We start from the raw sequence: 15,214 nt of genomic DNA, 5'->3' as shown, positions 1-15,214 counted from the left end.
TCCTACACATATCACATCAAAGACCACATCACACAGTAACTGAACACCATCTGACGACTCCTGACGTTTTACAAGACAAATCGCAGTCACATAAACTCATTCTAGAAATGGTCCTTTAACAGAGACACACAGGAAGCAGATGCTACGGCTAGCTTCTACTGTTCCATTGCTATCAGCACATGGCCGAGACACAGGACAGACCTCCTGTTCTCTGATAACCTCCATTTGGAATGTAGTTTCTTGTGATCCGCCATCTTGTTTTGTAGTTCCATCACACGTCACACACACACACTCCCTCCAACTCTCTCTCTCTCTTTCCTCGCCACACACACACATGCACCTACACACACCCAGCTGTATATAGGTAGTTAGAATCTGTGTTTTATTTGTTTTCATTGTTAATAAATATAATTTTTGGAATCATACTTGCTGTTTTATTAATGAGCACAAAGGTGAATGAAATGTCGACCTCTTCTGTGTCAAGAACTCCAAAATCCTTCAAGCTTTACTGTTAATTCTGGTAATTGTAATTAATTGAACTATTAATTCAAATTCCTGATTAACTGTTTAGTATATCTTATGAGACTGATATAACTGAATTGGCTATAATTTCCTGTTAAGACAGGTGGTGCTCTGAGATATCTGATACAGATCAGATTAAATTTCATTAACATTATTAATAACTATCTTTGAGAATTATTAATCATTATCGATAGCCAACCAAAACATAAATAGTAAATCCCTACATAATGGCCCCAACACTAGGAAACACTGATGCTTCCTTTAGAGCCTCCTTCAGCCTAGGAAACACTGATGCTTCCTTTATCAAAGGAGACCAGCTCATGCTGCCCCACAATTCCTTGCGGCGACAACATTTAAAGGGCCGGCTCATCGGAGCGTTCAGGGAAACTCAGGATGTCAGAAAAAGGAGCAGATCATGTAAGTTACCAAAGTAATAATCTGCATTGAACAACTTTAAATCATCTAAAACCCAAATGTGCTTTTTATAGTCCATTTTCAGAAACTTGTATTTCTTTCCCCTCCACAGCAGACGTCACTAACGTCGCATTATTATGACGTCACTAAGTGAATGTGTCCGACTGCCACACTAACGTGATCGCCTTTCACTAACTCCTTTAGGAAGCCTCCTAACACCTTTCCTTAACTCCTTTAGGAAGCCTCCTAACACCTTTCCTTCACTCCTTTAGGAAGTCTCCTAACACCTTTCCTTAACTCCTTTAGGAAGCCTTCTAACACCTTTCCTTAATTTCTTTAGGAAGCCTCCTAACACCTTTCCTTAACTCCTTTAGGAAGCCTTCTAACACCTTTCCTTAATTTCTTTAGGAAGCCTTCTAACACCTTTCCTTAACTCCTTTAGGAAGCCTTCTAACACCTTTCCTTAATTTCTTTAGGAAGTCTCCTAACACCTTTCCTTAACTCCTTTAGGAAGCCTTCTAACACCTTTCCTTAATTTCTTTAGGAAGCCTCCTAACACCTTTCCTTAACTCCTTTAGGAAGCCTTCTAACACCTTTCCTTAACTCCTTTAGGAAGTCTCCTAACACCTTTCCTTAGCTCCTTCGGGAAGTGTTTTAACACTTTTCCTTAACTCCTTTAGGAAGCCTTCACGTCACCCACGGGGTTAAGGTAAAGTCCACAGATAAGGAGAGAGGAGGGACTTTTCCGACATACCCTCAGGAATGAAAGTAAGACACTAGATTTGTACTTGACAAAATATATATTTTACTCATTATTATTCAAACATCAAAAACTGGGTAAAAATGTGCTTTTAATGCTGGAAATGTTTTTAAATAAACATTAAATGAATTTTAAAAAGCCTATTTTGATGGTCAATTCCTAATGAACTGTTCATAATTACACTTATCTGTGCAATGGTGGAAATTCAACTTTGTGCAAGATACAGCTCACCCCACCCTTAGAATAACAGTCATTACATCACCACCAAATGAAATAGCACAGGTGGTGTGAGTGTCGTGTTATTAAGGACTCCATGTGAGCTGACAGTCACTTGCACAGTTATGTAGACTGGCATGTTGCCTCGGGAGCGATCGCATGTACATGGCGGTCTTGTTTTCCCTCCGTCTCCCTTCACAAAGCCTTTTTCTTTCTTTTCTTTTTTTTTTGTTACCACAGATGTCCCAAAAACTGAGAGTCACGGTACACGTGACCGTTCAGTCATTGCTGGAAATCTCGTGCAGCGTTTATTTTTTATTTTTTTAACATTCAGGTGCTGACATCCAGACAGGCTGTACACAAAGCTGACCTTTTACACCATAACACCGACTGTGCATTGTGTCTGTGTGTGTGTGTGAGTGTGTGTGCATGCTGGCATCACTTCATAACCATGTCCATCTGATGAGTGATCGGGATAACCCCCGCTGACTCGGACCCTTTCATGCAATCCTCACTTTGAAGATACACCTGCTTCACCTCGCCCTCATTCAAACACACATACTTGGCCATTCAGGCAGCCTTTACAGACACACCTGTACACACACACACACACACACACACACACACACACACACACACACACACACACACACACACACACACACACACACACACACACACACACACACACACACACACACACACGCACACGCGGCTCTCTGCACAACCTGATAACGCTTATTACTGCAAGATGACAAATATGAAGTAAGGGCACGTGCACAAGGTGTTCTCATTGACAGGAACTGGGAATGCAAAGAGAAAAAGCAGCAGTGAGCAAATATCAGTGCTGGGAAGCAATAGGAAGTTGGGAGCAGCTTTTCCCACAAGGAGCTTCAGAGGAATACAGTAGACATACTCAATTATATCACCACCATAAACAGTTACTTCTTTTATCATTCTGAATCCAAAAGAGCACTTACTTGTCTTAAAGTGACCACTGATGTATTTCTATACTTGAACTGTCGAGTGACGACATAGAGAGAAATGAGATAAGCCAGAATCCTCATGCAAATCTGATTAAATTATTCTTGGCAATTTCTGAGAAATTCTTTCTTGTCAGCAGTTACATAATAACTGTGGGGATTATGGAACTATTTGGCAGTTGACCACTTGAATTATTAAGACAAATAAAAGGTTTGAAAAGATTTTCAAATGTTTTTCCACAGGTCCCATAATGTACTATTAAATTATTTTTTCCCCAACACAAAACAAATTGATATATTTAACAGGTTTTTATGATTACATAACTCATAAGGTACTAATCCTTGTTTATAATGAGTCAGTTTAAGGTAAATAGGAATGTTTTAAGTGATATTTTGATATTAAGAATGCCTGTTTGATTATTAAATTTGATATAAGTTTAAAAAAAGAGTCTAAAGCAAATTTGGAATTCAGTCTCCTCTAAAACTATGAAATTAATTTGCTGTTTTGGAACTTAATTTTTGTTATCCTGGAGAACTTGAGCTGACTTTGCGTCAGGGCAGGTTTGACCTCTGACCCCTCAGCGATCCACAGGCCATTGGTAGAGACAGTCAACCACACCCATTCACACCTTGAGGCAATTCAGGGTCACATATGTGACCCTCACGGACACCCAGAGGAACGAGAGAACATGCAAACTCGGTGAATAAAGGCCCTGGGGGATCGCTGGTCTGGAGCCACTTCAGCTTGAAGCCTCAAACTCTCATTCGCCAGTTGATCATCGCTAATTTTTTCTGGCTTCTCTTTTTATCTCTTTTTGAATGATTCATCTTTCTCTTCAGCCTGACGTGCCGCCATTTGTTCTCCCACGTCTGACTTTGTGACCTTTTTTTTTTGACGATTTTGCAGATAGCTGAAGCGTATCTTTTAAACATATTGTAAAATTAATTATTCACTTTTGCTGTAAATGCTTGAAGGCTTGTGACATAAATGAATTAGATGCAGACTCCTGTACACACAGCTGGGAATCACTGCTACACGAATGAAATTGCCTTGCCTTTGGGACTTTGGGAAACTCAAAATGAGACAAGGCCACACGTGTCTGAAATAAGAAAATACTGAAAACACACTTCCCCCAACAAACAATGAAATAAGCTGCATAAAGATAAAACTATTGCAATTTGTCTGAGGAAATACACGTAGATGTACATTTTTAAGGAGATCAAAATGTTTGATTATTAATTCAAATTGCACAGCACATTTAAAACTGAAAAATATCTCTCTCTCTCTCTCTCTATATATATATATATATATATATATATATATATATATATATATATATATATATATATATGTATGTCCCACTATGACCTCAGGAAAACAGGAATTCACGTGGGTTTTCCCACTTGTATACAGGCTCGTGCCTATAAGCCCTGTGTTCCTCTGACGTACCAGTTCCGCTGCATTCTTACGCGAAATTACCGGCATGTCTACGGTGAAGCGCGCCGCCGCCTGCACGTAGTCCGCGCGCCGCCGCCGCCTGCACGTAGTTCTCGCGCCGCCCACGCCTCCAGTCCTCCTGCATCTTTAGCCGCACCTGCCAGGTGTTTTTTCCCAGACTCCTCCTCCTCCTCCTCCTCTTCCTCCTCATCTCGAGTGTATAAAGCCTGCGGTGGCGGTGGCGTGCAGCAGAAGCAGGTCACCCGCAGACTGCAGCTGAATCGAGCAGAGACCCACCGACTTCCTCTTCATCCTCGGAGCCTCAGGAGCCTCAGGAGCCATGGCTGACCAGCGCTACGTGCTGAGCGCGCGCATCGTGGGCAGCGTCCACAGAGACGCGCCGAAACTCAAGGTACGGTCACGCAAACATTTGATGTCCTTTTTTCTTTCACGTTGCAATTAGTTTTGAAATCACTGCTTTATTTAATTCATTTCTTTTTGCTGCACCTCCACAGATGTTCATGGTTTCTGTTCTGTGGTCCGATGAAGCCGAAGTGATTATCTACCGGTCCTTCAAAGATTTCAAGAAACTTCATGTAAGTAAAAATGCATATCCCACAAGTTTTCTACAGTATCTGATCCAAGCCTCATGCTGGATTTGACATTTGTTTATTTTTGAACATGTATTTTTCTCCAACAGGCGGACCTGAAGAAGAGGTTCCCCAATCTCAGTTCTTTCAAGAAGACTGACAGACTCCTCCCCAAGTTCAGGGGTAAGACTATTTCCGCTAAACGGCAGATAAAGTAGAGCTTTTAAAATGATGTGCAATTTTGTATATAAAAAAACCCTCCTTCCTATCAATAATATTGATTGTTATTCCAGGGAAAGCCCGGAGGAGCAGCCTGCCCCAGAAAGGCTCCAAGAAGTCCGTGAAGAGGATGAGGTTTTTGGAGAGCTACTGTGAGAAGCTGATGAAATGTGCCCCCAATGTTACCCAAAGCTCGGATGTCACTCGCTTTTTCAACCCTCAAAGTCAGGACCTGCAGCCGGACTTTACCAAGAACAGGTGGGTTCCCGGTTCCTGCCGTGCGAGGGTGAGGGTCCTCCCTCGGCCGCCAGATTAACATCAGTTCCTTTCTCCAACAGTGTCGTGGTCCTGCTGTCCGACGATCTGTCCGACGGCGTGGGAGGATCCGCCACCATGCAGCACGCCGGCAATGTCACGCACCCCTTCGTCACCCAGACGTACCGCTCCGTGGCGCCCTACGAGGCCAAGGACACCAAGAACCGCCCCTTCAAGGTCGCCATGGACGAGAAGGTGGACGTTCTGATCAAAGACCCCACAGGTGAGTCGAGGACAAAAGTGCCTCATTTGATGTTTGTTGTGGAGTTGGGACCGTTGTGCTCATTGACTTGGCTTCCTGTCCAGGCTGGTGGCTGGTGGAGAGCGAGGACAAGCGCCTGGCCTGGTTCCCGGCTCCTTACCTGGAGTTGTGGGAAGGAGAGGCGGAGGATTACAACGATGACGTCATCCCACATGGAGGTGCCCTCTACTGTGCCGTGAAAACTTACTCCACCACGAAGACGGACGAGGTGCCCGTGTCCATCGGCTCCGTGGTCGAGGTCCTGAGGAAGTCTGACAATGGCTGGTGGCTCATCAGGTATCCTGAACTTCATGCTAATAATGCTCGTGGGGCGGTTCAGTGCAAGTGGAATGTTGTGCATCGACATGAGCTCGGCTTTGGATGTAATTGAATGTTGTGGGTTATAAAATGTACAGTTAATGACTGGGTTCCTTTTGCATTTCCTGTCTTCAGGTTTAATGGCAAGGCGGGTTACATTCCATCCATGTACCTGCAGCCCTACAACAACCCCAGGGCGGGTGTTTACGGCCTGCAGAAGAAGCTGCACAGCTCTACACTCAACCTGGCCACCGCCAGAAATGCCCAGTTGCCTCATTCGCCCGGCGTCGGGGAAGAAAACGGCCCAGAAGACGTCTTCCCGTCGCCGTCCAGACTGGAGGCCGGTGCTGTCGGCCACCTCCACAAGGCCCGGTCCCTGGAAGTCCTGTCTGAGCCCTGGAAGCAGCCCCGCAAGAACCGGGCGCCACTCGCCGCCGAGGGCGACTCGCGGAGGATGAGCAACATCAGTGCCGAGACCAGCTTCTCTGACTTCTCCCTGAGCAGCGACGACTCGAGGAGCCCGACGGGCTCCGAGCGGCCCAGCCTCAGCTTCACCAGCAGCCGCAGCTTCAACAGCAGCACGGAGAGCGACGAGTCGGTGGCCTCCAGCGGCACGACGACAACGACGACGGTGGCGGCGGCGGCCACGACGCCCAAGGTGCCGCCCAGACCCAAAACCGAGGAGATCCTGACCCGCTGCACCACCCTGACCCGCAAGGCGGCGCTGGCCACCAAGACCCGGCTGCAGATCCCGTCAGACGGCGTCCACGGCCGCTGAACACGCTCCTCATCAGACTTTGTTTCAAGAAACCCTTCTGCTCGACACTCGAATTCGTTTTGTCTTTATTCTTTTATTGATGAATTACTCTCCTGATAAAAGATCAGAGCGGCGGTATGGATGTCCCCGTTTGCTGAATACAGGAAAGGGGAAAACGCGATGCCTCAAGATGCTCCAGATTCATCGAATGCAGCTCAGTGTCCTCATTTTAAAACTTTCACCCATGTTGATTATTTGTAGCTTCAGTGAAGCATTTTAAAAGGGGGGGGGACTAAAATGTACATAATTCCTCAGCTTCCAGTTTTCTACATATTTTATTTTTTTAAATGTATTTTGTTATATTAGGAAGGCGTTGGAACTTTTTTTTAAACTTTGCTGGACGCCTTCCTCTCCACAGCCAGATGAAGGGACGAGGCCATACTCAGGGTTCGGAGTAGCACACGCTCCACTTGATGCCTGCGAGGACGTAATGGATTTGACAAGTGTGCAATTAGTTACCGGTAAATCAAATGACCTAGTGGCCCTTGGCAAAACCACTCCGTGACACAATGACAACAAAAGAAGCCTTTGAGCCGCCTCGGCGCCATCAAGGAGGCGTTTTTAATTAACTGCTCATGTGGGGCATGGAAATGTTCTGGGTGTGGCAAAGGAGAGGAATAGTGTGCAAGTGTCCTTCCTAAACCATTTTTTGTTTTTAAGTCGTGTATAAAAATGTTGAAATGTATCTTGTCATCTAAGCATTCACCATATATTTGAAGTTCAATAAAGCCTAATTTGCACTTCAGCAACCGTGTTTCTGTCATTGATGGGGTTTCTGGGAGGCGTGTCTCTGGATCCACGTCACTTTTCAACTACGAATGACTGAGTGGCATCCATCACTTCTTCAAAATAAATCTGTCAAAGCGATTTGCATTCCAAACGTGCCAGTTGAAGCATATACTGACAGGTCTCGTGTTCAGGATTGTTTTTTTTTTTTTTTTTGCTGCAGCTAGTCTTTGTGTTCCGCCCTACTGCAGAAGTTAAACTGAATCAACAAGCATGTAAAAATGCATGCACCATTAATGATAAAGGAAACTGAAGTCTTTCATCTGTCCAGTGCTGAAGAGATTGCATAGAGAAGTTGCAAACCGTGCAGGGATTCACGGAAATGTCTCGGGTTTGTTTTTGAAAGGATCATTTCTTCAGGGCGTGTTTGTCATGCGTCTGAATGTCCTCTGGTTGTCGGTGCTGCGACATCTGAATTGCAAAGAAGACAAACGAATGAGAAAAATCTCTTTAAGAGAAATTAAAATGTGATTTTATTTTCCTCTGCATGAGGTGAAATACAATTTCAGAAAAGAGCTGGAGGGAAGCAGCGCCGGTAGAAACGGGTGGCAATGAAGTGAATCCTGCAGCGAACTGTGTAAAATCTCCAATGAGATAAACTTCATGTGCTTCCAGAGATCAAGAAAGGTCAAAGGTCAACGAGAACCTGTGTTCAGGACAGACTTGAGGAAACTAATCACAGATTGAGATTTTGAAGGAGAAGCAGCCTTCTTTGAGGAGGTTGTGAGCCACTGATCCACATCGGATGAAATCGTCCTATTTGACTCTGTTTACAGTACCAATGTCGGATCTCTGGTCCAAAACTACACAGGTAAACATGCCCAATAGAACATGGCGGAAGATTAGTACTCACACTTAATAGATGAATATCTCTGCTTTAACCGGGATGGAATATTGACCCAATTTCAGCAGAGATTGGATTTGGAATTTGGAAACCCAAGTTGGATCAAATAAAACAGAGAAAGAATGGAGCTGCCTACATTGTGTACTTGGAGCAGATATTTTCTCAGTGGGAACTCGATTCCGCTGGCACGTAGCGCAGTCAAAAGAAAGAAAGAGCACTATTGTCAGAGATGTTTATTTAAAAAGTGCCATTGGAGAAGGCTGAAACACGACATTCAGGACAGCAACACTGTAATTCCACTCTGAAAAATAAAGTGCGGCGAGATAGCATCAGAGAGATCAGTTACGATTCTAAGAAAGAAGAACGTCGTTGGCTGTGATCCAGAGGAGCTGATATGGCAGCAGTTCAAGTGTGTCTGTTTTGAGTTCCGCAGGAAGGTTTGTGCCAACAGCAACCAGATGACTGACTTCAAGCCACAGAGGAAGTATCAGGAAACACATGAAAGAGAAAGTTATCCAAATCATAACATGGTGAGGGTCAAAAACATCAACCAACAAGTGAAATGTGACCAGTTCTCACTGCTTTTCTAATTAATAAGAAAAAAGGTCAACTTTCTCCCATTCTGTCGTGTCATGGGGAATATAGTATTTACTGAGTTTGACAAAGTTATACGATTTTCAGCCCTGATATCACATCATCAAGGTCGAGTTCATGTGCAGTGCATTAATATAATAAAAGAAGGAAATTCAAACAGAGAATAAAAACTCAACTCCACACACTTGTGGACGCTGCCAGAGGAATTTTCCGCTCTGGGTCTACGTTTTGCTTCATTGAACTCAGGAATGTGCCGGCGCTGTGTGACCGCCTCTTCACACGCGGAAGAGTTTGTAGTTCGGAGTGTCATCATCGGGGAAAGTTCAGTATGAATCCATCCCTGCCCTCTCTTGCTCATAGCGGAGGATCTTCACAGAACAGGGCAATTTGGCGTCTTTGTCATGTTGCGTCAGTTAGAATAACGCACTGAGCAAAAACACGTCCAGAAGACGTCCTCAGAGGGGCCACAGTGAACGTTATTTTAGACGTCTTTCTTGGACATTGTTTTAATGTCTTTTCTGGACGTCAATGAAAATAAGTCTCAAAGGAAACAGGACAGGTCATCAGTCCTACACAGGACACACAGAGAGTCAATTTAGCATTTACCAATTACATGCATTTCTTTGGAGTGTGGGAGGAAAACAGAGAACCCTGAGGAAACACATGCACACACAAAGTTAATTCCACAATCTCCTCCAGATGGATTTGAACCCACAACCTTCTGTCTGTAAAGTGAGTGCTCGGATCAGTTACAAGATGAAAGGTTATCAAAGTGGCGAGTTTCTCCGTGGAGACTTAAACAAGTCCAATACCTTGTGACCAAAACAACAAATGGTCATAACTCAGACATTAAACTTCACCTGCTGTCTCCTCTTGCCTGTCATGATCTACTTCCTCATTATTTTAATGACAAATCAATAATCATACAGGCAGTTGGACTGAACAGACAGATTGTGACCTGTCTCTTTCATCTGATCTCTTAGAAGTGTCTTCAATGTCCATCATTTTATTTCTGTGTCATTTGTCAACTGGTTCTGGCTGTCAGACAGACGTCCAAACTACGGCCTGGAAGGATGGACGGACAGACGGATGGACGGATGGACATCTCTTGGAACCATCAAAGATTCATTGCAGGCCCGGCATGGCTTGAAGACACCTCTGCAGAAGAATTGGTATTTGGTTTTAATAGAGAAGTGTATATCAGAGATTAACAGCAGAAATGACATGAACATATTTCTTTTCACACGACGCAGTCCCAATGCATTTCTGAACTACAATTTATTAACTAAACTGTGAGACAAATTTACACTTTGGAAAACATTTATACAGATCATAACAGTGTTTACGGTTTTGCACCTCTTGGCAACCATACAAAACACATATTTTATTCACTGCCATAAAAACAAGTCCATGCAAGGTGAATTCATGACAATGAGGACACAAGAGTCAAATACGATACGCGATAGAGAAAGAAACTATTTTCCCAACAATTGTGAGCTGAGACAGAAACAGTCACGTTGTGAATCAAGTACATGAAAGAAAATGAAGTTAATTTCAATACACGTGAGCTCTGCTAGAAATATTCTCCACCCTATGTGTACGTGACTCTTCAGTGAACACGGGGATTTCCCCAACACACGCCCAACACTGACCTCCTGTCCCGACTGGCCTTGCTCTCTGATGCTGGTTGGTAAAGATGGATGTTTTTCTGGGTTAAAAAGGGTGAAAATACAATAATTTGTTGCTTTCGTCACGTTGCGTCACGGTGAATAACCATCAGGGTTCGTCGTCTTTGTAACAGAACACAAAACAGCATTTCTATGAAAAGCTTTGACACAGAGCCGGGGTGACGAAACGACAGCAGAGCTGCAGAGTTTCATTAAAATGTGAATGCATAATGTTAATACCAGAAATAAAAAAGCATATGAAAGGGTTGGCCCTGCTTTGTTTGTGCCACTGGTTTTGTTTTTAGCATTGGTGTGTATGTGAGTGCACCAATGTGCTTCAGAGTGAAATGTCCCAACATTAAGAAAAGAAGAAAACAAATTGTACAGAAATGAAAGATCCAAAGTAGCAAACCTTAAATTCTAAATCATATTTTTTCTAATTCATTAACGTTTCACAAGACTGGATTCAAATGATGAACGAAAATCACGAATCTGTCGCAGTAATCGCTGCCCAAAATAGAAAATCCATATAAAAGGGTGTGAGATTCCCAGAAGAGTTTACTTCCTCTATTCCTTTTCTCCGTTGAGTTTGCAAGTTCTCCTTGTGTGTGTGTGGGTGTGTGTGTGTGTGTGTGTGTGTGTGTGTGTGTGTGTGTGTGTGTGTGTGTGTGTGTGTGTGTGTGTGTGTGTGTGTGTGTGTGTGTGTGTGTGTGTGTGTGTGTTTCCTCCTCACACTCCACTTTCCTCCCACAGACCAAAAACATGCATGTGACCCTAAATTGACCTTTAGAATGGATGGATGGATAATAGATGGATAATAGATGGATAGATGGATGGTTAGATGGATGGATAGATGGATGGATAGATGGATGGATAATCAAAATGTAAAATGTTAAAGAACACACAAAGCCCTGCAGAGGTCCCTGGTCTCATATGTAGTTACACTTTTGCAGATTAATTTTTAACTTTCATGACCTATTAAGTTTAGTGGAAATTGCCACTATTATCTTCCATTAAATACAACAGAGAAGGAGTTCATTAAAAAGGCACTGAATGTAACACAATGGCGTTTTATTAGCGGGTGTGGTGCCCTTCATAATCCACCGAGCAGAGAAGGTTGCTAAGGAATCACACACCGACACAAGTTTCGGAGGTTAGGAAGGAGGCCAGGCACCGGCTGTCAATAGAAGATAGAACATAAAGTGAATTCGAGCAACAATTTCAGCCAGCAGGCTTTTTCTCCTGCTGAAAGACATGAAGCCCTGGAGGGGGGGGTTGTCAGTCAATCGACAGAAAAGAGGCCACACACACACTGTGTCAACCCCCACTGCACAGGTCTGACGAAAAAAGCTGGGACGAGCCAGACGCAAGGTTAACATGGAGGCAGGGCGAGGTAGAAATCCTCCTGGGTCAGATCGTCCAGTGGTCGGAAACCTCGTTTTTGAGCTGGTACTCTTCTTCTGTCGCAGAGCCTGACGCCCAGGAGTGCAGGAGGAGTCAGTGATCCCAGGCCTGTGCACCTCCTTGATTTGTAATAAGAATCCGTCTTGGATTGATGCACCAAGGTGAAAGAGGCTTTGAATCTGTCCAGCACCGGCCACAGCGCCCCCTGCTGCCTGGGAAGTGAATTAGGGAGGAAAGGCTTTTCTTGATGGCCGAGTGACCTCGACCATTCTGGCCCCAGTGAGGGCCAGCATGTTTCCAGCTCCAGGCAAAACACGACAGAATTAGAATATTTATCGACCTAAAAAAAAAAGAAACGTTGACACGATCAATCAAAACATATTGATCGTTCAACTGGAACAGTCTGAGATCAGGCAAAGTCCAACCATGAAGCAGGTCAAACAAACGGTGTTCAGGGAAGAAGGTTTTTTTTGTTGTTGTTTTTTTTAATTGTATTTTACATTCCGTTTACTTACCAGTTAATTTACTATTATAATTTTTTTTGAGGTTGTTAAAGTTTATGAAAGCTCACGAGTGTGCGATTAGTTGAAAAATGAAAATGACAGGATGTAAACAGAGAAACTGGAGAGAGATTCAATGAGCTGAAGCTTCCTCCGAGTCCTTTATTTTATTTTCATCGTATTCACCATATTTCAACCTGTTAAAAATCATCAACAACCAGGTGAATATGGAGATATGAAGACTTTTTTTTTCCTCATCATGCACTTTTGAGAAAAATGTCGAACTGCAATGTCGAGAATGAAGTTTACCGTTTGAGAGTACAAGAGACAGCGTACGTGACTGCTTCTTCGAAAAGTGTCCAGGAGGAAGTGCTTTCTCTTTGATCTTGCCAACACAGAGAACAAATCCCCATTACCGTTTGAAAGAGAAAAAAGTAACAAGCAGTCAACCTTTTGTTTCTTTGTTTTCCCATTCAAGAGCAGGTGCAGGAGTTAAATCTCCCTGCATTCAGCTCATGTTTTAATAAGAATTCCATTAAAGGACAGGTTAAAATATGTTGACCGACACGTACGCCCTCATGGCCTAGAGTTGTCAACACATCACTTTTTGTCGCCCTGGCAGGAAAACATGGCCTCGGCCCGGCCGGGGGGCGGAGCTTCAGTTGCCATACGACCGTGACGTCAGACACGTCTCAGTCTTATAGCTGAAATGTGAACCATCTTGTTTAATGACATATTGTGAAGCCACGTAAAAGTAATGAGCTATTGACTAAAGAAAATAATTCTTCGAGCCGACGGCTTTAATTGGTCTTTTGCAAAAGAGAGAATGAATGTTTCAGCGTGTTTTCAGTTCAACACCTCGTCGGGGTATTCCCCCTGCTTTTCAACACAGAAGCAGTTATTATGCATTGAAAAGCACAACAATTTCAAATAATATGCAAGCGGCCATTCAGCAACTTAGTTAGTTTATCAACTAAAGAAGCTGTGAAAAGAAAAAATCAAATCAAATTGACTCACAGATTAGTATCTTTTTACTGCTTGCAGGAGGAAATGCCTTCGCTTCGAGTTTGTTTTCAGGAATCACTGTGAATCACTTTTTACTTTTGGAGAGTAATCTGTTGCCAGGGATTATCACGTTTATTGACAGAGACAAGGAAATGAAATAGATTATTGCTCAGTAGTCTGTCCCTGATTAGAAGTTATCTATTACAACACTACCGGCACACTTTTTACTGTCACCGCACAGGTTTTATAGATGAACGAGAAGGACGTGTGTGTGTGTGTGTGTGTGTGTGTGTGTGTGTGTGTGTGTGTGTGTGTGTGTGTGTGTGTGTGTGTGTGTGTGTGTGTGTGTGTGTGTGTGTGTGTGCGCTTGCATTCATGCGTGCATGTGTGTGTTTCTATAAGGGATTTTCAGGAACTGGGAAACAAGGGCAGGTTGGTTTCGCTGAAAAAAAAAAAAAAAAAAAAAAGGCCCAATAAGCATAATATTAAACAGAGATCAGTGTTTGCTGCCAAGGGTGAAGGCTCTCTTCATGCACAGGTTAAAAGACGTGTGCAGGTTTTACCACAGATGTCATTTTGCTCTAATGTCAGGATTTCTTTTTAAGGGCTAAGAGTCTCGGCAAAAAACACAGAGTCAGCTATTCAGTGAATTAATGTCGTATGTTTTCTTGGAGGAGTCACAGTCACTTGAAGTGATTCTTCCTGTTTTCAGCCGGTGTAATGATGGCTTTGACAGCATGTAGGGGAAAAAGACTGTCATTTTAGTTTCAGGGAAAATATGCGATGACTTGAAGCGTAATCGTAAAACACAATACTGAAGTCAAGGTTTAAAATCCAGAGGATTCAGTCTGCACGAAGGAAATTAGTTCTCACGCTTAAAAGTGAGTGGCAGAGACACAGCGCCATTACAATTCTCCTTGCAGCACAAGATATTGACACTTTCATGAGAAGACATAATCCTCACATGTGACTCGGTTACCTGTCTGCATGATCGCTTCTCCAGTTTCACTTCTTCAAGATCAAACTGGAAAGTTTGACAATGATTTGGTTGTTGAGAGAAGGTCAAACTGGGATTTTCATTCCAATCCTACAGAACAACATATTCGTTTGTAGACACAAAATATATTTATCCTTCAGAAAAGAAAGCTCGATAATAAAAACTGCTCCTCACAATGCAAATGAACAAGGTGTAAGTGGTAAAAACATAAGAACAGTGCAGTCTAGGAAAGAATAGTGCAATATGGCATTAGGTTGTTGCATAGTAGGTGGTTTGTGTCATTTGTGATAGAATATGATGGAAGTGCAGTTTCTGCTTGTCACGTTGTTTGTCCAGGAGAGACGGGCCGAGGAATAAAGCACCGGTCATTGAGGGAGAGCTGGCCACAGTCCACCACAGGGCAAACACTGGACGACACACAACCACACATCTTCAGCCACAAATCATTGCAAATTATAAATTATATCTTACATTTATATGATGATAAAAACCACTGAATGTTTATGAAGATAAAGGAAAGTTTCCAAATGTGCCATGTTATTTATGAATTTATTTATTTATTTATATATTTATTAAACATTTTT

At 43.1% G+C, this 15,214-nt stretch overlaps 1 protein-coding gene across 1 annotated transcript; it reads left to right on the top strand.

The window, feature by feature from the left end:
• Positions 1-4,601: 4,601 nt before the first annotated feature.
• Positions 4,602-7,563, top strand: noxo1b (NADPH oxidase organizer 1b). Its single transcript, XM_080516747.1, has 7 exons — positions 4,602-4,745; positions 4,849-4,929; positions 5,034-5,106; positions 5,217-5,400; positions 5,481-5,680; positions 5,764-5,995; positions 6,152-7,563. The coding sequence occupies exons 1-7, from the start codon at positions 4,674-4,676 to the stop codon at positions 6,792-6,794; spliced, it is 1,485 nt and encodes a 494-aa protein (XP_080372873.1). The 5' UTR covers positions 4,602-4,673; the 3' UTR covers positions 6,795-7,563.
• The last annotated feature ends 7,651 nt before the right edge of the window (positions 7,564-15,214 follow it).

Source organism: Blennius ocellaris (genome assembly GCF_963422515.1).
Source record: "Blennius ocellaris genome assembly, chromosome: 21".
NCBI classification, from domain to species: Eukaryota; Metazoa; Chordata; class Actinopteri; order Blenniiformes; family Blenniidae; genus Blennius; species Blennius ocellaris.
The sequence above is the reverse complement of the archived record's forward strand: the minus strand, read 5'-3'. Positions and strand labels throughout refer to the sequence as shown.

Excerpts from the sequence above, each read along its gene's own strand:
- noxo1b (XM_080516747.1), top strand. The coding sequence starts at position 4,674 with ATGGCTGACCAGCGCTACGTGCTGAGCGCGCGCATCGTGGGCAGCGTC. Across the intron at positions 4,746-4,848 it reads GAGACGCGCCGAAACTCAAG|ATGTTCATGGTTTCTGTTCT; the intron begins GTACGGTCACGC and ends GCACCTCCACAG. Across the intron at positions 5,996-6,151 it reads AATGGCTGGTGGCTCATCAG|GTTTAATGGCAAGGCGGGTT; the intron begins GTATCCTGAACT and ends TCCTGTCTTCAG.